This window comes from Mirounga angustirostris, unplaced genomic scaffold (genome assembly GCF_029215605.1).
Source record: "Mirounga angustirostris isolate CCGP_5_RB_7025 unplaced genomic scaffold, mMirAng1.0.hap1 SCAF_16, whole genome shotgun sequence".
Classification (NCBI taxonomy): Eukaryota; Metazoa; Chordata; class Mammalia; order Carnivora; family Phocidae; genus Mirounga; species Mirounga angustirostris.
This window is the reverse complement of record NW_026991724.1, coordinates 48155519-48177069: the sequence shown is the minus strand read 5'-3', so window position 1 is coordinate 48177069 and position 21551 is coordinate 48155519. Positions and strand designations below refer to the sequence as shown.

Sequence of the window (21551 nt, the reverse complement as noted above, 5' to 3'; positions counted from 1 at the left end):
CTTCACTCTGCATCCTCTGCCTCCAGCTGAGCTACGTCCTGGCCTTTGATGGATTCCCGCGCTTCCTGGACACTGGTGTCGTCCAGTCGGACCGCAGCCTCATCGCTGCGTTCTGCGGCCAGCGGCGGGACAGGCCCCTCACTGTGCAGGCCCTGTCTGGTACGGGGACTGGGCAAAGTGGGACCCTGGCCGAGGCTTTGTAGCCCTTGCCCCTTATGCTGTCCCTCCCCCCCGGTGGGGGGGCTGAAGACCCAGCCCGACTCTGCCCCTGACGTGCCAGCTGATGCCGTCCCTTGTCACATCTGGGCCTCCGTTTCCTCAGTTGAGGGGCTGATAGAGAGGTTTGCCCTGGCTGAGCGGCCCCTCTGGAGAGCAGGGCCGAGTGGGACAAGTCTCTGGGGGACACGGAATGTGGCTGGTGTGGAGGCCCCCTGCTCATCTCCTCAGCCTGGTGGTTCTCCACCAGGGGGGATTTTGCCCCTTGGGCCCTCTGGCTCTGTCCTGAGTGGCCCTGGCATGTCACGGGTGGGGGCCAGAGATGCCGTTCTGCATTCTGCAGTGCACCGGACCCCCCACAGCCAAGGCCCCGTTACATCGGCAGTGCTGAGAGTTTGGGAACCAGCTCCGTCTGATCGAGTAGCACTAAAAATAATTTGTCACCTGTGGCAGTTGAAGGACCCTAGTTTGAACCATCGTAGATCGGCGAGATCTCCAAGGCTGGGAGAGAGAGGGCGGAGGGGTAGTTGGCCGGCTGGGGATTGCACGCAAGCCCAAACCCTTCCCCAGGGAGCAGCTAGAACCGAGGGGCCCTCGATTTCATTTCACTCAGCTGTTGTGTACCGAGCACCTTCAGTGAGCCACGCCTGAGCTGGGTGCTGGGGATCCAGCAGGGAGCAAGGGCATGCAGGCCCTGCCTTCGGGGGGGCAGGGGTACAAACAGCACTGAACAAATTCTAGTCAGAATAGTGACACCTTTGCCAAGGGGCAGAGGAGGTGGGAAGGAGCGGGCACCTGGCCTGTCTGGGGAGTTGGGGAGGGCTTCTTCGCCGAGGTGAGATTTCACTGGAGGCGTGAAGGGGATGGTGTGGGCGAGGGAGGAAGGCGACTTCTCCAGGCCAGAAGAGCAGCAGGTACCCAGGCCCCGAGAGGCCCGAAGGGGGCCTGCGGTGCTGGAGTGCTTAGGGCTGGGACAGTGGGAGGCCTTGAGGTCAGAGGGCCTACGGCCGCTCCCCACACCCCCCCCCACTTTAACATAATTTTATTGAGGCACTGTTTACATATCCTATGTCTAATCCCTGCCCCCCTCCCCCACCACTAATCGATTTTGTAAGGAGACCCGGTTTTATGTCAGAGCTGTAGGGAGCTGTGCGGGGTTTGGAGCTTGCCAGTGATGGGACTGGGATCGGAATTTGACGGGTTGGATGCGGGGGAGGGTGTGCAGCGTGCAGGAGAACAGTGAAGCATGGCAGTGAGTGATCACAAATGATAAGGAGTGCCTTGTCGCCCTGCCCGGTGACACCGGATTTTCTCTAACCCTGGGGGTAGAGTAATGTCCTGGAGCCCCGCCCGGCCACGAGCCTCTGGCCCTCTCCCCTCACAGGGCTGCTGGTGCTGCACTGGGAGGCCAACGGCTCCTCGTCATGGGGCTTCAATGCTTCAGTGGGCTCTGCCCGCTGCGGGTCGGGGGGCCCCGGGAGCTGCCCGGTCCCCCAGGAGTGTGTGCCCCAGGATGGAGCCGCAGGTGCTGGACTCTGCCGATGTCCCCAGGGCTGGGCTGGCCCCCACTGCCGCATGGCTCTGTGTCCTGAGAACTGTAACGCTCACAGCGGGGCAGGGACTTGTAACCAGGTATGGGGGGGGACGGGCAAGCCACATGGGACAGGGGTGGTGATCTGGCTTCCCCTGAGCCTCCTTCTGCTGTTGCCCAGAGCCTTGGTGTGTGCATCTGTGCCGAGGGCTTCGGGGGCCCTGACTGCGCCACGAAGCTGGACGGCGGGCAGCTGGTCTGGGAGACCCTCATGGACAGCCGCCTCTCAGCTGTGAGTCGTGGATGCCACTCTGTCCACGGAGGTGCCACGCAGCCCGCCTCCTGGATGGTTCTCCCCTCCCTGCATTCCTGGGACCACCCCTCAGCCTCGACTCCCAGCCTGACCCTTCGTGTCCCCACCTCCGCCCCCAGGACACTGCCAGCCGATTCCTACACCGCCTGGGGCACACCATGGTGGAGGGACCTGATGCCACCTTGTGGATGTTTGGGGGCCTCGGCCTGCCCCAGGGGCTGCTGGGGAACCTGTACAGGTGAGGACTGTCTCCCAGAGGTGGGATGCCTGAATGAGAGGAGGTCACGACCTCAGGGGATGCTGAGATGTGTGTCACATAAGAGTCCCTTCGGGGGTTAAAAAAAAAAAAAACAACTGGTGTAAAGAACCCTCTAGAGATGCCTGGGTGGCTCAGTCGGTTAAGCGTCTCCCTTCGGCTCAGGTCATGGTCCCGGGGTCCTGGGATCAAGCCCCACGTCCCCTGCTCAGCAGGGAGTCTGCTTCTCCCTCTCTCTGCCCCTCCCCCTGCTCGTGCACTCTGATTCTCTCATGCGCTCTCTTTCTCAAATAAATAAATTAAAATATTTTAAAAACAACAACAAAAACCTCTATAGGTGAAGAACACCCAAAAATTACTGGGACATTTGTCACAGGAGGCTCACCTCGGGGTCTGGGATACTTATTTGGGTGGTGCTACCCCAGGGGGGGGATGGTAAGATGGTTGTCAAAAGAGGGGCACCCTAGGGGATTTGGGGATAACTGTGCAGGGGGGGTCACCCCAGGTCATGCTGGGATGCCTGTATGGTGAGACTCCTTTTCTGCACCTTGGTGCCAGGTACTCAGTGAGCGAGCGGCGGTGGACGCAGATGCTGGCGGGAGCCGAGGATGGGGGCCCGGGCCCCTCACCCCGCTCCTTCCACGCGGCTGCCTACGTGTCCGCTGGCCGTGGTGCCATGTACCTTCTGGGGGGACTCACAGCTGGGGGTGTCACTCGCGACTTTTGGGTCCTCAACCTCACCACCCTGCAGTGGCGGCAGGAGAAGGTGAGCCCCTCTCCCTTCCCCCGCCCCCATGATCCATGTCTAGCAGGGCTAGCCAGAGTGCCTCCTGCCTGTTTCACCCCCAGGGGATGCAGCTTCCCCCCACTCCCCACTGGGGCTCCAGTGCGAGTCCCAGAGTTGAATCTCAGCCATCCTGCGTCACACTGTAGTCCCGAGCCAGCCTGTGGCCGAGTGGGTGGGATAGTCCTGTCCACTTGGCTGGGTCGCGCGCACTCTGGGCGGGTACAGTCAGCCCCACACGGCCAGAGTGAGAGCACAAGGGCCAGGGCTTCCCAGAGGAACACCAGGCTGCCCCCACCCGCATCGGTGACACTGAGCAGGCAGAAATGGCAAAGGGCCTCGCACACACCTGCTGGGACCGTGGCAAGTTGGAAGTTTGGGGTGTGACCAGCCCCGGGCAGCTCACTACCTCCTTATTGGTTCAAGGGGAGTGTCCAGAGTTCCGAGTCTTGCTTCTACCCGGAAGATGACCCCTAATCTCCAGCTCCCTGCTAACCTCTGCCCTTTATCCCCCAGGTGCCCCAGACCGTGGAGCTCCCGGCAGTGGCTGGTCACACCCTCACTGCCCGCCGAGGCCTGTCTCTGCTCCTGGTGGGCGGGTACTCCCCCGAAAATGGCTTCAACCAGCAGCTGTTCGAGTACCAGCTGGTGACTGGCACCTGGGTATCCGGAGCCCAGAGCGGGACACCCCCCACCGGTAGGGCTGGGGATAAGTCGGGGACAGCACCTTGGACTCCTGGCCATCCAGGGCTTTGTGGAGGCTCTCTATCCACTGCTGTTACCCTGTGGTCACTGCCCTTAGACCTTGTTATGTCCTGTCTTGCCCCCAACGCCCACCCAGATTCGCAGACCCGCTCTTGAGAAGTTCAGTTTCCCATGAAAGGCTACCCACCTCCTGCCCGGTGACAGTGGGTCATTGCATTCCTCTCCCAGGTCCTGGGTTCCAGCCCCTCAGGCATTCCCCTTCTCCATTCTTTGCTCACTGTCCCCCCAGGACATTCAGGTCACTCTGACTCCCCCTCTTCTCTTGCCCGGAGTCACTAGAGGTGGTCCTTTGGAACCGAAGCGGGAGGGAGGGGTTGACAAGAGCTCCTTGGTGGCGTGGTCCCAAGAAGGGGAGCCCAGGAAGGTGGGAGGGCGCTCCTAATCACCAGCCCTCCCCCCAGCGTCTGCTCCCTCGTGCCCCCCAGGTCTCTACGGTCATTCTGCGGTGTACCATGAGGCCACTGACTCCCTCTACGTGTTTGGGGGTTTCCGCTTCCACGTCGAGCTGGCAGCCCCATCCTCTGAGCTCTACTCCTTGCACTGTCCTGACCGCACCTGGAGCCTGCTGGCCCCTTCCCAGGGGGCAAAGGTCAGGAAAAGAGGTGTACACAGTTAGATCCAGGGGGCAGGAAGGAGGGGGTCACCCCTTACCCAGCACCCCAGGGACTGGCTCAACCCTGGACTCCTAGTCCCATCCTTTCTAGTCCCCTAAACTCAACTGTGGCACCCCACACATCTCCCTTTCTTTCATTGCTTGCTTGGAGGGAAGCATCCTAGATGAGGAGGTCAGAGGCCTGGGTTCTGCCCCAGCTCTGCCCCACTCTTGGCGTGGCCCTCAACTTCCCAGCCTCCCCATCTGTAAAACCTGGGACTGAGGCGCCTTGGGCCTCCCGCCTTCAAGGCCAAAGGAGATAGCGGATGGGAGTACATGGACTCTGGATGTGCTGGTTAGAGACGATTGAGTTTTCCATCTGCAAACATATCTCCAAGCCCTTTTGGGGACCGGACTGTAAGGGAGGCCCGAGCCTCACCCCCAGGTTGCCCCCAGCCAAGCTGGCCAGGTCACACGAGAAATGTGGGATTCATCTCAAGCAGCCTGGGCCAGGTTCCTGGGGAACAGCACAGGGCATGGGGGTTCTGGAAGTTCGGGGAAGGGAGATGGCCCTGGGGGCTGCTCTGAAGAATGAGGGAGGTCTCCTGGATGGAGGAGCTGAGATTTGAGGGAGATTAGGGTTGGGTAGGGCTGGTGGGGGCTGAGGTGTGGGAGGGTGCAGGGTGGCGGGTGGGATGAGAGGCGAGTGGAGGAGTGTGGGCTCTGACCGGCCATCCTGCGGGTGTCTCCCCAACAGCCCCGCCCCCGGCTTTTCCACGCCTCAGCCCTGCTGGGGGACACCATGGTGGTCCTTGGGGGGCGCTCGGACCCCGATGAGTTCAGCAGTGACGTTCTGCTCTACCAGGTCAACTGCAACGCCTGGCTCCTGCCTGACCTGACCCGTAAGTCCAGTGCTCCCCCTAGGGGGCCCTGGGGACATCCTACAGGAGCCCTGGCCTGTCCTGGGACGCTCACTCATCCGGACTCCCTCAGGCCCCTTCAGGCCCTCCGGCAAAGCTGCTTTCCCCTCTGTTACCTGAACACCCATGGAGATGCCCGCCTTCCTTTTCTTTTCCTAGGAAGTTTATTTTTTGTCCTGATTATAAAAGTAATAATATTCGTTGTATGTAATTGGTGAAATAAGAAGACAAAAATCCCCCATGATCCTGCTCTCTAGAGACAGCACTATTATACGTGGGGGTGTTTCTTTCTAGTCTGCTGGTCGGAGGCCGGAAAGGGGGTTGGACCTTGTCTTTCTGTTTCGCTACCCAGTGTGACTGTGTATGCCTCTGGGCCTTTTCCTTTTGCTTCTCTCTCCTACTCTCTGTCTGTAATTCCCTTTTGCCCTTATCTTGTTTGCTACTCTGTGACTTTCTCTTTTTTTTCTCCTGGAGGATTTTTTTTTTTTAATTTTTAATTTTTCAGATTTTATTTATTTATTTATTTGAAAGAGAAAGAGCACAAGTAGGCGAGGGACAGAGGGAGAAGCAGACTCCCCACTGAGCCAGGAGCCCGATGCGGGACTCAATCCCAGGACCCTGGGATCATGACCTGAGCTGAAGGCAGACGCTTAACTGACTGAGCCACCCAGGCGTCCCCCTTCCTGGAGGATTTAAAAAACCTGAGGCGAAATTCACATAAGAAAATGAACTGTTGTGAAATTAATGATGCAGTGACACCTGTAGGTACCTTCAGGAGGTTGTGTGACCAGCACCTCTGGTTCCAGAAGCTTTGTCTCGGTCCTTACTCCATTCTTTCTGCTTCCTTTTTCTGTTTATCTCTCCCTCTCTTTTGTCTTGCTGTCCTTGTCGTTTCTCTTGCCCTGTATGGCCTTACGTATCTTCTCTGTCCATGTCCGTCTCTGCCGTCCTTAGCCCGTCGCTCCGCTCGGCGTCCCTCTCTGACCGGCCTCTTCGTGGGGCTCTCGTCCCTGAGTCTCTCTCTGAATGTTCTGTCTTTCCCCAGGCCCAGCCTCTGTGGGGGCACCGATGGAGGAGTCTGTGGCCCATGCTGTGGCAGCGGTAGGGGGCCGCCTGTACCTCTCAGGGGGCTTCGGGGGAGTGGCCCTGGGCCGCCTGCTGGCCCTGACCCTGCCCCCTGACCCCTGCCGCCTGCTACCCTCACCCGAAGCTTGTAACCAGTCTGGGGCCTGCACCTGGTGCCATGGGGCCTGCCTGTCCTGGGACCAGGCCCATAGGTAACCATGGTGACCGACCGGCGCATGGGTGGATGGTACTGGTGCCCTCCGAAGGGGGTTCTGTGCTAGGCCAGGCTTGCGGGGGGCGGGGGGGCGCTCAGGAGGGTACTGTCTGAACAGGACACCGGCTCACATGGGAAAACGGGCGCTGCATCACAGGCAGGGTCAGGCCGGGGGACCCTTGAGTGAGAAGCCCTGCTTGTGGGCTGGGGTGTCATCTGAGAATGTTTCCTGGAGGAGCTGGGTCCGAACTGGCTCCCAAATGACCACTAGAATTTAGACCAGCGAAGGTTTGGAAGCGGGGCTGTGCCCGGTGTATTTTAGGGACCGTCTATGCTGGGGGAACGTGAGGCTGGAGCGGTGGTGGGGGCAGCTCAGGAAGGGCTCCCAGTGCCTGGCTGTGGCGCTGGGCTTCTGTTGTTCGGGAGGCCAGACATCTCAGGAAGCTGAAAGGGCTGTCCTTGGTTCAGCACAAACTCTTTTGGCTACATCGTTATCCTGAACCCGTATGAGGTTACTAATGGCCTTGGCATGTCCTATTAAATGTGTCACTGTGTTTGCTACTGAATTAGTAAAGGGTTTGATTTATGGGGTGCTCCCCCAGATTCTGCTAGGAGTGTTATGTAACAGTGGGTACACCCACTGCTTTTCTAAAATCTGGAAAGTTCTGAAATGTGTGCCTTCAAGGACTTTGGGTAAGGGATTATGAACCTCCACTGTGGGTGGTGGGGAGCCAGGGGAGGGCAGGGGCAGGCCTGGGCAGAAAGCCCTGGGGCTGTTGGGAAGGAGCCAGCGGTGAGGGGAGGCTGTGGGTGGAGACCTGGGTGGAGACCTGGGAGGAGGCCGAGGAGGAGGAGGCTGGAGAAGAAGAGGCCTGAACTGGGCAAAGGGCTGCAGGGGTGGAGAGTGGGGGACGCCTTGGTGGCTGGAGGGACAGGGGAGTGTGGGATATTGTCCAGTATTTCTGGCTGGAGTGACAGGGGGACGTGAGACCATGGCCAGGTGGGGTGGGGGAGGAGCAGGTTGGGGAGGCCTGCGCTGAGACCAGTCCAGGATACATGTCGGGGGGCCCGCAGGACGATGTCCAGGAGGCACCAGGAAGAGGCAAGGGTGGGTGGAGGAGGGACAGGGTCTGGCTGGGTGTGCTGAGCCAGGCCTCCTGCCTCCCCAGGCTGGGCTGCGGGGCCCCCCCATGCTCCCCCATGCCTCGCTCCCCCGAGGAATGTCGACGTCTCCGGACCTGCAGTGAGTGCCTGGCCCGCCACCCCCGGACCCTGCAGCCTGGAGATGGAGAGGTGAAGCGGGGGTGGGGGGTGTCTCAGGAACTTCAGCTGGGATTGGGTGGGAAGAGCTGGCTCGGGTGGGGGGGTGCCAGGGACCTTGAGAACCCTGCTGAGCCCATGTTTCCCCCCCCCCCCAGGCATCCGCCCCCCGCTGTAAGTGGTGTACCAACTGCCCTGAGGGCGCCTGCATCGGGCGGAACGGGTCCTGCACCTCGGAGAATGACTGTCGCATCAACCAGCGAGAGGTGTTCTGGGCCGGGAACTGCTCGGAGGCCGTGTGCGGGGCTGCTGACTGCGAGCAGTGCACCCGGGAGGGCAAGTGCATGTGGACCAGGCAGTTCAAGAGGACAGGTGCGCCTCCCCACTAGGATGGCCTGGGGGCCCCCGGAAGGGGTGGAGCAGGGGGTGGCCGAGGCCAGGCCCAGGCTCTGATTCCTGTGCCCTTGACCCCAGGGGAGACCCGCCGCATCCTCTCAGTGCAGCCCACCTACGACTGGACATGCTTCAGCCACTCTCTGCTGAACGTGTCCCCAATGCCGGTGGAGTCGTCACCCCCGCTCCCCTGCCCCACTCCCTGTCACCTCCTGCCCAACTGCACCTCCTGCCTGGATTCCAAGGGTGCGGACGGGGGCTGGCAACACTGTGTCTGGAGCAGCAGTCTCCAACAGGTACCGTCGGGCGGGGTGCCCAGGGGGCCCTGCCCGCCCTGCCCCTGCCCCTGTGTCCTACTTCCTCCTCCGTTTCCCTGGCTCTGGTCCCTCCACGGTGCTTCCTCTGTCCTCCTCCTTCCCCTGTTCTCCTCCCCCACTAGCACCTCCTCCTTCCCCCCTGGCCTCTCGAGTCTCCCTGTCGCGTCTGCTAGAACCCTGCCACGCCGCCACCTTCCGGACCCCACAGCCGGGGTCACGATCCACCCCCCATCCTTCCTGCGACTGCTAATGCCATCTTGCCTCTCCCTCCCAAACCTCTGCACTTGCCTTCTCCGTCCTTTTCTCTGCTTTTGGAACTTCTGGTTGTAAGATACAGAGATCCCCTTGGTTTTATTATACGGAATTGGGGTAGGAAGTCCCGCGGCTCCGTCCTTCTCGGGCCTTGGGGTCTCTAATCTCAGCCGTTCTCTGCACGTCTCCATCGGCCGCTTTCTCTTGCCTTGATCATCCGGGGTTAGCTCACATTCTCAAGGGCAGACTTCGACTCAGCTGACCGGTTAGATGTCCAGCCTTGGCCCAGTGAGACATGGCCAGGGAGGGGTAGGAGCACAGGGTTAAGCTGCCGGCTGGAGAGATGGCTCTCTGTGGGTGTGGTCTGGGCAGGCAACGTGGGTACCAGGGACAGTCCGCCCCTTGACTGTCCAGCTCCTGCTTACCCCGTAGACCGGTCCAAAGATGCCTCTGCTTAGCATGATTTGGCCGCCCCCAGTGGCAGACATAAGCCCTTCGACCCCCAACCCCACCCCAGGGGGAGACAAAGATTCACCTCCTGCCGTCACATCCAGAAGCAGTGTCGTTCACTGGGCCAGAGTTCTGGGTCTCTGAGTCCCAGTGGTGTCCACTTCTCATTCATCCTTGTGGAACACCCAGTCCACGAGTGACCACTTGCCATCTCACAACGCGTGCGCCTACATGAATCTTTGGTAAAATAGGACCGATAACAACAGACCCAACACCAACAACCCGTTCTCCAATTCTCTGGACCCCGACTGAGTGTCTAACAACTCCGGTCGCCCCTGACACCGCCCACCTAGCACCAGAGCCAGATCCTACAAAGTTCAAGTCCACAGGCCTGCCCCCATTTCGAGGCCAGTCACGCCCTCAGACCACCTGTGCTTCTGACCAACGAACTGTAAATCAGGGGTTCTACCACCCCCAAAGCAGGTTTGATCATTTGCTAGAATGGCTCACAGAACTCGGAGAAACAACTACTCACGAATACCAGTTTACTATAGGGGCTACAACTTAGGCAGAGCCAGGTGGCAGAGAAGATTAGGGCAGGGAACGGGGTGAATGCGCAGAGCTCCCGCGCCCCCTCTGGGCACGCCATGCTTGCCACAGGGGGGCTTTCTGAATCTCCTTGTTCATGAGTTTTTATAGACCCCAGCTCCATCCCCATCGCAGTCCGTGGGGGGGCTGCAAGCGCCAACCCTCTAGCCACTTGGTCTTTCTGGTGACACCCTCTCTACATGTCCTCTTTAGCATAAACTCAGGTGTGAAATCAGCTTCTTATGAACAACAAAAGGCCTTCCAGCACTCAGGAAAGACCAGGACACCTGTAGGATATATTCTTGGGTTACACCACACCATCCCGTAGGCAGGTGGTAGAAATTAAACGGGTGAGTGTCTTTGCAGCCTGGGGCCATGCTTGCTCCTGAGTAAAATCTGAGTCATGCCCCAAGTTCTGCCCAGTGCGGGGATTCCCAGCCTCCACTCTGTGGGACACACCCAGAGGGTGGGCAGTGTTCCCCGCGGGGGTTCTCTGTGACCCCCACAGTGTGCGTCTCTAGCACACTGAGGCCTCATCCCCAAGCCTGGGGTCCTTGTGGTGATACAGGTTCTCCTCAAATAACATTGAGATGCCCATTGTCCGTCTCTGTGGACACTCCCGGGCCTGGAAGGCAATGGTAGGGAGCCTGCTGGCAGGCACTTGCTATTCACCCAGCCCCTCTGTGCTGTTCTGTGGGGCAGGAGACTCCAGCACCGGGTCGGTGCCACAGTGTGGGTGGGAGGGCACTTCTGCCAGAGCTTCGGATTTCTGTGCGGTCTCCTAGCTCTGGAGCGTTGGCTCGGGCTTCTAACAACCACCACTGCACAGATTGGACCGAACAGATGTGCAGACCAGCCCTGTTAGGAGTTGGCTTTAGGGCCGCTGTTATTTTAACACCCGGGCATTGTTCTTTGGAATGACTTTGGCTTCAGAGCCTGGGACGGGCACAGAGTGCTCCCTTCCCTGGCTTCTCTCCACCAGGTTCTTTGTCGAGCCCCTTCCCTGTGCCAGGCACTTTGCTAGGTTGTAGGTATACCTGTCAAGATGAGCTAGAACCCTGCTCTCGGAACTTAACATTCCCATATCTCTTCCAAGAGCGCAGGGGATGCAGTTGATGGTGTTGGGCAGCATCACCTGTGGCCACTAGCGAGGTCACAGCAAAACAAACGCTGTGCAGACTGGGGACTTGGTCTCCCCCCCCCCCGCCCAGATTGCCCCACCATCTGCCAAGGGGCGCACTAAATTTAGATCTGGGAGCCTAGCTCCAGCAGTTCAGCAAGGCTCAGCTCACTGCTGGCTGTAAGCGTCTGTGGGCCCAGAGCTCCGGCCACAGCAGGGAGGGTGTCTGTTTCAGGATCGCGTGGTTGCTGAGTGCTGTCAGACAGCCCAGACTAATCCCTGTCTTCTCAAGGCCCGAACAGTAAATGAAATACTCTGACACCCTGCGGAAAGTTCCCAAGAGTCTGACCCTGACTGCTCACCTTGTCTGGGTCCCAGGACGTGCTAAGTGATGGCGTGTGAGCTACTGGGCAGCCCCTGACCGCAGACTCCGCTTCCCAGCCCAGCGCGGGAGGACCCTGTGGCCCCAGCAGCCAGCTGCACGTTTTTCCTAAGTGACAATGGCTTGCAACCCTGCACCTGTCGCTAGTTTCTGTCCCAACTTGGGATTGTTGCCCCCCTTTGGTTGTGAGAAACAGCCATGCGCGCTAAGCCAGGTGGGGAGACCGACACCGCCAGTCACACCAACACAGTGGTACCTCTTGGAGCCCAGGGTGCAAAGTGCAGCCAGGCCTGGCGACGGGGCCTGGAAAAGCTGCCCTCCTCCCCCCCCGCCCCGCCCGCCGTGGGCTTGGGGTGTGTGGTCCTCATCGATGCTTCCTTCTGCATCTGCTCTTTTCCTGTCCCTCTATTCTCTTCATTTGCTGTGTTTTGCTCATCCTAACAGCCCCCAAAGCCCTCACCTCCAGAATCTTCCAGTTTCAAGGATGCCCCTAGCCTGACTCCCATTGTGGACTCCCAGGTTACAAATGCTTGACAGGGAGAATGTGATTAATCCCTGCTGGTGTCCACTTTGACCCATGGGCTGTGGCCAGAGAGGGGCGAGAGCCCCGAGGAGGGGGTGCGGTCTGGGAAGACACCCAGAATGTGTTTGATCCTCTTTCTCTGCCTCTCTCTTGCCCACCCCCCCCTCATTTCTCATCTCCCCTCCCCTGTACAGTGTCTGAGCCCCTCCTACCTGCCCCTGCGATGTATGGCTGGAGGCTGTGGCCGCCTGCTGCGAGGACCCGAGAGCTGCTCCCTGGGCTGTGCTCAGGCTTCCCAGTGTGCCCTGTGCCTGTGGCGCCCCCACTGTGGCTGGTGTGCCTGGGGGGGCCAGGATGGGGGTGGCCGCTGCCTGGAGGGTGGACTCAGCGGTCCCCGGGACGGTGAGCCGCGCTCGGGGGTGGGTCTGGCACAGAGAACCTGGGGGCGCTGGGGGCCGTGTCGGAGGGGGGCCCGGGTGGCTGAGTGGCTGCTGCAGAGGCACCCGGTGCAGCTCTGCGTGTCCCTGTGCCAGGGCTGACGTGCGGGCGGCCTGGGGCCTCCTGGGCCTTCCTGTCCTGCCCCCCTGAGGACGAGTGTGCAAACGGGCACCACGACTGCAACGAGACGCAGAACTGCCACGACCGGCCGCACGGTTACGAGTGCAGCTGCAAGGCGGGCTACACCATGGACAAGTGAGGCGGCGGGGGCCCAGGCGACTGTGGGGGGCGGGCTGTGGGAGCAGGAATGGGTGAGGTGTGGGCCGGCGCAGATGTGAGGCGTGGCGTTCATGCAGGAAGGGGTGAAGGGCCAGCGCGTGGAGGGGCAGGGCTCGCTGGGAAGAGGGAGGATGGCAGGCTAGCCCCTGAGGGAGATGGAGGCTAGACCCCGGAGGGGGAGCGTGGGACAGACCAGGGCTGAGCCACGAGTTGAGGGCGGTCTAGTGGGTGGGGGGCTGGCCGGACCCCTGAGGACCCCGGCCCTGCCCTGCCCCTCCACCGCCCCCCGCCCCCTGCCCCTGCAGTGTGACCGGGCTGTGCCGCCCCGTGTGCGCCCAGGGCTGCGTGAACGGCTCGTGTGTGGAACCCGACCACTGCCGCTGCCACTTCGGCTTCGTGGGCCGCAACTGCTCCACCGAGTGTCGCTGCAACCGCCACAGCGAGTGTGCGGGCGTGGGGGCCCGCGACCACTGCTTGCTATGCCGTAACCACACCAAGGTGGGCTGCCCGGGGCCTCCGACGCACCCGCGTCTTGAGCCTCACTCCGAGCCTGGAGGAGCCAGGCCCCAGGGTGGGGGGAGGCTTTGGGGACACTGCCTGGATTCGTGTCAGAGAGGGGCCGCCCCGGAATAGTGGACAGAGTCAGTGCTGAACTAGGGAGGCGGGGCCCGTGGAGGAGGACTCCGGGTGGCACAGGGAAGGGCTTTCTGAGCTCAACACCTGAGCTGGACAGGCACGAACGCCACCCCCCTCGGCCCGAGTCACCGGAGGTGCGCAAGCGAAGGCAGAGGCTAAACTGCCCCAAGGCTGGGACGGCCCGAACCAAGAGCCTGAGCCCCTGCTGCCCTCCCGCAGCACTCCCAGAGGGCCCCTTCTCCCACCCTACCTACTCTGACCACCCCGTCCCCGGTTTCCAGGGCAGCCACTGTGAGCAGTGCCTCCCCCTGTTCGTGGGTTCAGCTGTGGGGGGCGGGACCTGCCGGCCGTGCCACGCCTTCTGTCGTGGCAACAGCCACGTCTGCGTCTCCAGGAAAGAGCTCGAAATGGCCAGGAAGGAGCCCGAGAAGTACTCACTGGATCCGGAGGAGGTAGGAGAGGCCACGGGCCAGGACTCCTGGGTCTCGGGGAGGAGGGGGCTGGCCCACGCCTCTTTGCGATCACCCCGTCTTTCCTTGGCCAGATTGACAACTGGGTGACCGAGGGGCCCAGTGAAGATGAGGCCGTGTGTGTGAACTGCCAGAATAACAGCTATGGGGACAAATGCGAGAGCTGTCTGCACGGCTACTTCCTCCTGGACGGGAAGTGCACCAAGTGAGAAGCAGGGGGGCTGGGGACCCTAGCCCTGCCCACAGCGAATAGCTCTGGGAGCCACACCCCTCTCCCCAGTTCTCTGCCCTCAGGCAGGAGCGGACAGCATCCCCAGGGAGGCCCGGGGCTGAGGCCGAGCTGGGGGCCATGAGCCAGGCTCAGGTGGGAGACCCCCTCCCTCAGAGGCCGGTGCTGACACGCAGACCACAGAGCATCCACCATGGAGACTGGGGGGCAGAGAGGGAGCTGCCAAGGGGCGAGGCCTTCGGGCGGCCTCCCACCCCAGCCCTTCCTTCCCGAATGCTCAGTAGACTTGAGTCATTCCGACCTGGCTTTCAAGTCCTAACCTTGCCTCTGACTGGCTCCCTGGCTTTGGGCAAATGGCTTGACCCGCTGTGAGCTTCAGTTTCCTCTTCTGGCCTGGAGCTCGGACTCAAGCTCACCTCTGCAGCATCGAGCCTGGACCCCTGTGGGCCAGGGGAGCTCTGTGACCCCTGTCTTCCCCCCGCTTCCTCAGATGCCAGTGTAATGGCCATGCAGATACATGTAACGAGCAGGACGGGACGGGCTGCCCGTGTCAGAACAATACGGAGACGGGCACGTGCCAGGGCAGCTCCCCTAGCGACCGTCGGGACTGCTACAGGTACCAGGTACGGCTGGAGAAGTGAGGTCCAGGCCAAGGGCCCTGCACCCCGAGAGGGCCACTCATTCATCCAGCACGTATTTACTGAGCCCCTACTGTGTGCTGGGCTGCATGGGAGGCACTGGGATGCAGTGGGCACCAAAATGGGCAGGGTGTTCTGTCCTCGGGAAAGTTACATTCCCGTGGAGGAGCCCAGCAACAAACGCACGAGTAAGTTAGATGCAGAGCATGTTAATGATGAGCAGTGAGGAGAAAGGAGTGGGAATGGTAGATATGACGACCAAGGAGGGCCTCGGTGAGAAGGTGACACTTGAGAAACGATCTGATAGAAGTCGGGATACCAGACAAGCAGCCACGGGGGTTGTGGGCGAGTAGAGAGTGATCCAGGCAAGAGGATCGGCCAGTGCAAAGGCCCTGAGGTGGGACGTACCTCATGCAGTCCAGAAACAGCAGGGCTGGCAGGTGAGGCCGGCCCACCCTGTGCTGTGCCTGGACCTTCGGCAGTCCCATGCGCGAGCCCTGTTTGCCGCCTGGGTACAGAGGAGGGATCTCAAGTTCAGCGAGCTTAGCCACCCAAGTAGTGAGGAGTAGAGGCAGGTTCGACAGAGCCCTTCATCACTGCGCCTGAGAGTTCCAGAGGCCTCCACATCAGGGTGGGACAGCAGCGCTGGAGCGTGGGGTCCTGGGGGCCTCCACACTGCGTCAGGGTGAGGGACAGTCCCCAGGAAGCTACTGGGGACTGAGGGAGCCTGGGGCAGTGGCTGCTCACCAGTCGGTCCAGAATGTCAGGACTTGGAGGGTGGCCGGGCGCTGAGCTCAGCCCTGACCGCCCCCGCCCCCCGCAGTGCGCCAAGTGCCGGGAGTCATTCCATGGGAGCCCGCTGGGTGGCCAGCAATGCTACCGCCTCATCTCCGTGGAGCAGGAATGCTGCCTCGACCCCACGTCCCAGACCAACTGCTTCCACGAACCCAAGCGCCGGGCTCTGGGCCCTGGCCGCACGGTCCTCTTCGGCGTGCAGCCCAAGTTTACCAATGTGGACATCCGCCTGACGCTGGATGTGACCTTCGGTGCCGTGGACCTCTACGTCTCCACCTCCTACGACACGTTCGTGGTCCGCGTGGCCCCCGACACAGGCGTCCACACTGTGCATATCCAGCCCCCTCCACCCCCGCCGCCTCCCCCACCCCCTGCTGACGGTGGACTCCGGGGGGCCGGGGACCCAGGGGGACCGGGGTCCGGGAGTGGGCCAGGCGCCCCAGCCGAGCCACGGGTGCGGGAAGTGTGGCCACGCGGCCTGATCACCTACGTGACGGTGACGGAGCCATCAGCAGTGCTCGTGGTTCGTGGCGTGCGGGACCGGCTGGTCATCACCTACCCGCACGAGCACCATGCTCTCAAGTCCAGCCGCTTCTACCTGCTCCTGCTGGGCGTGGGGGACCCGAGCGGGCCCGGGGCCAACGGCTCGGCCGACTCGCAGGGCCTGCTCTTCTTCCGGCAGGACCAGGCCCACATCGACCTGTTTGTCTTCTTCTCCGTCTTCTTCTCCTGCTTCTTTCTCTTCCTCTCGCTCTGTGTGCTCCTCTGGAAGGCCAAACAGGCCCTGGACCAGCGGCAGGAGCAGCGGCGGCACCTGCAGGAGATGACCAAGATGGCCAGCCGCCCTTTTGCCAAGGTCACTGTCTGCTTCCCGCCCGACCCCGCTGCCCCGGCCCCTGCCTGGAAGCCGGTCGGGCTCCCGCCGCCCACCTTCCGCCGTTCCGAACCCTTCCTGGCACCCCTGCTGCTGACCGGGGCCGGCGGGCCCTGGGGACCCGTGGGAGGAGGCTGCTGCCCACCAGCCATCCCCACCACGACTGCCGGCCTGCGAGCCGGGCCTATCACCCTCGAGCCCACTGAAGATGGTATGGCTGGGGTGGCCACGCTGCTGCTCCAGCTGCCTGGGGGACCCCAAGCGCCCAACGGTGCCTGCCTGGGCTCAGCGCTTGTCACGCTGAGACACAGACTGCACGAGTACTGTGGGGGCGGCGGGGGCGCCGGGGGCAGTGGGCACGGGGCTGGCGCAGGCCGGAAGGGACTGTTGAGCCAGGACAATCTCACCAGCATGTCCCTCTGACCCACGGTGGGGTCCTCAGCCACGGCAGCGCAGTGCCCTGATGACGCCGCCCTGAACTCGGGGCTCCTCTGCCTGGGGGCCCCCCGGACAGTGTGTCCTCAGAGACCTCCGACTCCCTTGCCCTGGGGCTCCCCAGCCAGGGCACTCGCCGTTCTGCAGCCAACAATTATTTATTGAATACTTACTCTATGCTGTTGAAGGCACTGGGCAGAGCAGAAAGCGAGACAGACCAGTTCCCTGATCTTGTGGGGCTTCGGTTCCAGTGGAGGGAGACAATCAGTGCGTGCACGCGTGCGTGCGCACGCACACACACACACACACACACACGTGAGATCATTTCTGTGAAGGAGAGGCCAGGAGGGACCGCGGGGTAGGGTAAGTTGGGCACTCGGAGAAGCTGGGCCTAAAGATTGAGAGAACCGGCCACTGGGAGAACACTGGGAAGTGGGTCGCAGGTGGAGGGAGCTGCAAGGACAAGTCCCAGAGGTGGGGACCAGCGTGCTTTATTGGAGGGATCGGAGAGGTGGCCAGTGTGACCCAGACCGAGTGCAAAGAGGAGGTGAGGTTGGGGACCAGGCAGGGGTGGCATCACCCAGGGACGTGCAGGCCCCAGATAGGGTTTTGAGTTTTATTCTCAGGGCAATGGGAAGCCGTGGGACAGTTGTATGAGGGTGAATGACAGGATCCGACGTACCTATTCAAGAGGTCCCTCAGCTGTGGTGTGGAGAATGGGTCGGAGGGGACAAGAGATGACAGTGGGCTGGACTAGGGTGGTGGTGGGGAGGGGAGGGGGTCAGGGACAGGTGCAGGATGTGTGTGGATGTTGGGGCGGGGGAGGGGAATCCAGGACGACCTCGACTTTGTAGCTCAAACTATGGGCGGACGGCGGGGTCGTCTATTACAGTGGGGCAGCCTGGGGCTTGTGGGGACGATCAGAAGTCCAGTCTGAGATGCCCTGTAGGCATCTCTTCAGTCAGGCCCAGCCAGGGAGACAGACCGCTCTGCGTATTTCAGTGGAAGGAACCAAGTGCAGGGGATTGGCTGTTCTGGTCTACGCATCAGAGGTGGGGCGGTGAGGTAGCAGCCACCACCTTGGACTTCTGAGCTCCTGTCCCCCTTGAGGACAGCTCCCATCCTAGCCATCTTGAACTTGGGACTCCTTTTTGCAAGACTCCATCCCCCAGCTGCGGGTTTGGACCTTGAGGAGCTGAGCCCCGCCTCTTCTCTGCTGGGGTCCTCAGTCTATGAGGCTGAAAGAGGGACAGTGCTGGAAGCAGCAAATAAAGAGTGTGGGGAAGGCCGGTGTCTGAGCGCCGTGTGCATGCAGGAGATGGGGTGTCTTGTTTCTCGGAACGGCACCCGAGTGTAGAGAAATCTAACCGGTGTGCTGACCTTGGTGGCCCGTCAGAGCTGCGTGGCTGGGCCTGGCTCCACCCTGCCTCTCCTATGCAGGGGTGGGATGGTGCTGCTTGTTTGTCCCTAGAAAGGACAGACCTAGGGAGGTGGGGGCGCAGAGGCCTCTGGCCCTTCCTCAGATCCCTGTCTCAGGGAGACCCGTTTGTCTCAGGAGGTAAAACAGACTCCCTTGGTCCCAGGCTTGGGTTTTATTCTGGCCTCAGAAGAGTTGAGGCAGCAGAGAGACCAAGATGCCCCAACATGACGAGTTTCCTCGAATCCGAGAAGGCTCTCACGGCCCAAACGGGGAGCATCTCGGGGGCCTTCACCTGCCAGGCCCGCAGGGCAAGCAAGAGCATGGCCCGGGCGGTGGAAATGCGCCCTCAGTTGGCCTTGCGCAGCGTGGGAGTCCGGCTGAGAGGTAAGCACCATGCCTTCTGGTTCAGGCAGCCCAGGGGCAAGGCTGGTGGCTTCATCCAGTGGTTAGCCAAAGTGAGGTGCACTGGGGGGGGGGGGGTTGCATCTGCAGTGCGGTCCACGAAAATCAGTATTTTCAGATTTATGGGCAACGTCCAGGATTTTCAGGGATGACTCTGCCCACACAGGAGTTCTGCCTTGATGAGCTGTTGGTAGTACCTGCCCTCCACGACGTGACCGTGAACTTGTATGTGCTGAGCACCCGTGTTAGACGGCTCTCCTGGCCATGTTCCTGCCCAGCAATCGTATGAGGGGGTAACTAATCCCGGTGTGCAGATGAGAAGACCGAAGTTCATAGACCTCACTCAGCTGTTCAGGGACAGCTGTCCCATGACTCAAATCCACATGCCTGACCACCAGGCCCTCTCACCCCCTGAGGAGGGAGGCCCCGGGAATAAGGGAATAAGGAGGAGATGAGGCCACAGAGAGAGCAAAAGGGGCATCGTGCACATTCTTCCTTAGCCCACCTAGCTGAGCGCTGTCCCAGCACAGAGCGGGCGCTAGGGGCAGGTGTTTGAAATACCCAGCTTCTGCCAGGGGTCAGGCACAATTTCCCACCCAGGAAGCTCACCAGAAGCAGGGCGTGCTGCCTCGGGGAGTCCCAGGCCAGTCTCCAGTCCCAGTGGAGCGATCATCCTGCACCACCAGGAAGGAGCTAAGGTGGTTCTTCAAGACTCGTCTGCGTTCTGATCAGACCTTTGGTAAGGTCTCTTTCCCGCCACCAGCCTGTGACTGCCTTCCGGGGCAGAGCATTTGCACTGTGACTGGACCCTGTCCCTGGGACGCAGAGCCGCCCTCTCCAGCTGCTGTCCATGGCGTGCGGATGCTCCTCTACGAATGCCCTAAAGCACTGTCCCTCCACTTAGCCCCTCAGCAGGCACCTTGCTCTGCTATCCACATACCTGAATGCAAGAGGCTCCAGGAGCGTGAGAGAAAGCCTGAGCATGGGAGCCTGAAGGTCTGGATTCAGGGGTCTGTGTATGGCCATCAATGCCCTAAGGATTTCGGGAAAAGGGGTGGGGGGGATTTCACCAAGGGCCTACAGCATTCCAGGTAGTGAGTGCTGGGTGCTTGGTGTGTCTTTTACTCTTCCCCACATCAATGCTGAGAGGTACAGGTTTGTGCCCCCATTTTGCAGATTTGGAAACTAAGCCCCTTGCCTAAGGACTCAGGGCAGATTAACAGCCCAGATTCTGATGCAAGCCTGTCTGTCCATTGCCCCCTCCCCCAATTACCTCTAAAATCATGTCCCTTTTCTGCGTCCATGGCTCCCACCTGTGATCACTCCTCTCCACCTGCAATGGGCTCCACACTGTTCTAGGTGCTGGGAACACAGCTGTGAATGAGGTCCCCGCCCTCATGGAGCTGACAAACCAGCGGGGAGCCAGATAATAAATAAGCAAATGATGTGGTATGTTGATATATGGCCAGAAAAACAAGGTGATGAAGGAGAGGAAGGGGGGGTCGGTACTCGCTATGGAAGATAAGGTAGAAGGGAAGGCCTCTCTCTTCAGATGGCGTGTGAGCAGAAGTGCAGGAATGAGCCATAGGGACATGTGAGGGAAGAGAATTCCAAGTCGGGGGAACGGCTAGTGCAAAGGTCCTGCGGTGGGAGCATGGCTAGCATTGGAGAAACAACCACGAGACTCGTCAGAGGGAATAAGGAGAAAAGGGCACAGAGGAAGCAGGAAGCAGATGGTGCAGGTCCTTGGGCCACAGTGAGGGCTCTGGCTTGAACTCTATGCAGGAAGAGCCATGAGAAGTTTCTGAGGGCAGGAGGGATGTGACCTAACTCAGGTGTTCACAGGGCTTCTCTGTGGGAGGAAACTAAAGATGTGGAGTTAGGGCACGGAGCCCAGTGAGGAGCCACTGCATTAGTCTAGGCTGAAGAGGAGGGTGGCTGGAACAAGGTGGGGGCAGCAGAGTAGGGAGAAGTGAGGTTTTGGATATATTCTGAAAGTAGAACTAACGAAACTAGTTGACAGGTTGGGACATTGGGTAATAAAGTGACTGAGCAGCTGGAAAGATGGGGTTTGCTATTTCCTGAGAGGGGGAGCCTGGGAGTAGCAGGTTTTGGGTGGGGAATCTAGAGTTAGGTTTTATTTAATTATTTAATTATTTATTTATTTATTTATTTATTTGAGAGAGAGAGAGTACTTGCAGGGTGGGGGAGGGAAAGAGAATCTTAAGCAGGTCTCATGCCCAGCAGGGAGCCCAACGTGGGCTCTCTCAGATCCTGAGATCATGACCTGAGCCAAAATCAAGAGTCGGACGTTTAACCAACGGAGCCACCCAGGCATCCCTGGAGTTAGGTTTTAAATTTGAGATGCCCATTAGATACTCCTAGTAAAGATGTCACTTGATGGTTGGATACACAGATGGAGAGAGAGAGCGAGAATAACAGCAAATAATACAAATAACAGAATAGTGTAGTGTTATTATACATAATAATACTAACAAGTTTATTAAGCTCACTCTTTGGTCTTTCCATCTGTTCTCTAGCTCACACAGTAGCCATATGACATATTAGGGATTATCCTCAGAGGAGGAAACAGGCTCAGAGAGGCTTATTAATTGCCTAAGATAATACGCCTAGTAAGTGGCAAGAGTTGAGATCAGATCCTTGCTCTGCCCAATTTTGAGACTAGATTTTCTTAATCTGCTAGTCGCTTTTGCAATAAAGAGAACTGGGTGATCCTTAAGGATTAGTTTCAGGTCCAGGGAGCCTTAAACCTGGCAGTTCTCTGCTTTGGAGACAAAGGACCCCCCCACCCCAAACCTGTTAGGATTGTGTGTAGGCCAAGAGTCCATAGGTATTGACTTAGTAGGGGTGGGAAGGGGCTCTCCTAAATTTTTTCTTGGAGCTTTTTCTGGTTTTGCTTATTTTCAGGATCCCTGCAGAGCTTCGGTTGGGCAGCTTAAGGGGTTAGTGGTTTCACTTTGTTAATGAGGACCC

At 60.0% G+C, this 21551-nt stretch overlaps 1 protein-coding gene across 4 annotated transcripts in view; it reads left to right on the top strand.

Moving 5' to 3' along the window:
• Window positions 1–18020, top strand: part of MEGF8 (multiple EGF like domains 8) — a 39177-nt gene extending 21157 nt beyond the window's left edge. For all 4 annotated transcript variants that reach the window (XM_064581138.1, XM_045891603.3, XM_054511432.2 and 1 more), the window contains 19 exons: window positions 27–159; window positions 1601–1848; window positions 1929–2039; window positions 2180–2298; window positions 2875–3082; window positions 3617–3797; window positions 4291–4454; window positions 5215–5359; window positions 6423–6654; window positions 7826–7949; window positions 8075–8288; window positions 8391–8605; window positions 12136–12343; window positions 12475–12634; window positions 12964–13156; window positions 13576–13746; window positions 13839–13969; window positions 14484–14616; window positions 15455–18020. In XM_064581138.1, coding sequence (XP_064437208.1) covers window positions 27–159; window positions 1601–1848; window positions 1929–2039; window positions 2180–2298; window positions 2875–3082; window positions 3617–3797; window positions 4291–4454; window positions 5215–5359; window positions 6423–6654; window positions 7826–7949; window positions 8075–8288; window positions 8391–8605; window positions 12136–12343; window positions 12475–12634; window positions 12964–13156; window positions 13576–13746; window positions 13839–13969; window positions 14484–14616; window positions 15455–16723 — 4359 coding nt within the window. In that variant the 3' untranslated portion in view covers window positions 16724–18020. The remainder of the gene's footprint in view (window positions 1–26; window positions 160–1600; window positions 1849–1928; window positions 2040–2179; window positions 2299–2874; window positions 3083–3616; window positions 3798–4290; window positions 4455–5214; window positions 5360–6422; window positions 6655–7825; window positions 7950–8074; window positions 8289–8390; window positions 8606–12135; window positions 12344–12474; window positions 12635–12963; window positions 13157–13575; window positions 13747–13838; window positions 13970–14483; window positions 14617–15454) is intronic.
• The last annotated feature ends 3531 nt before the right edge of the window (window positions 18021–21551 follow it).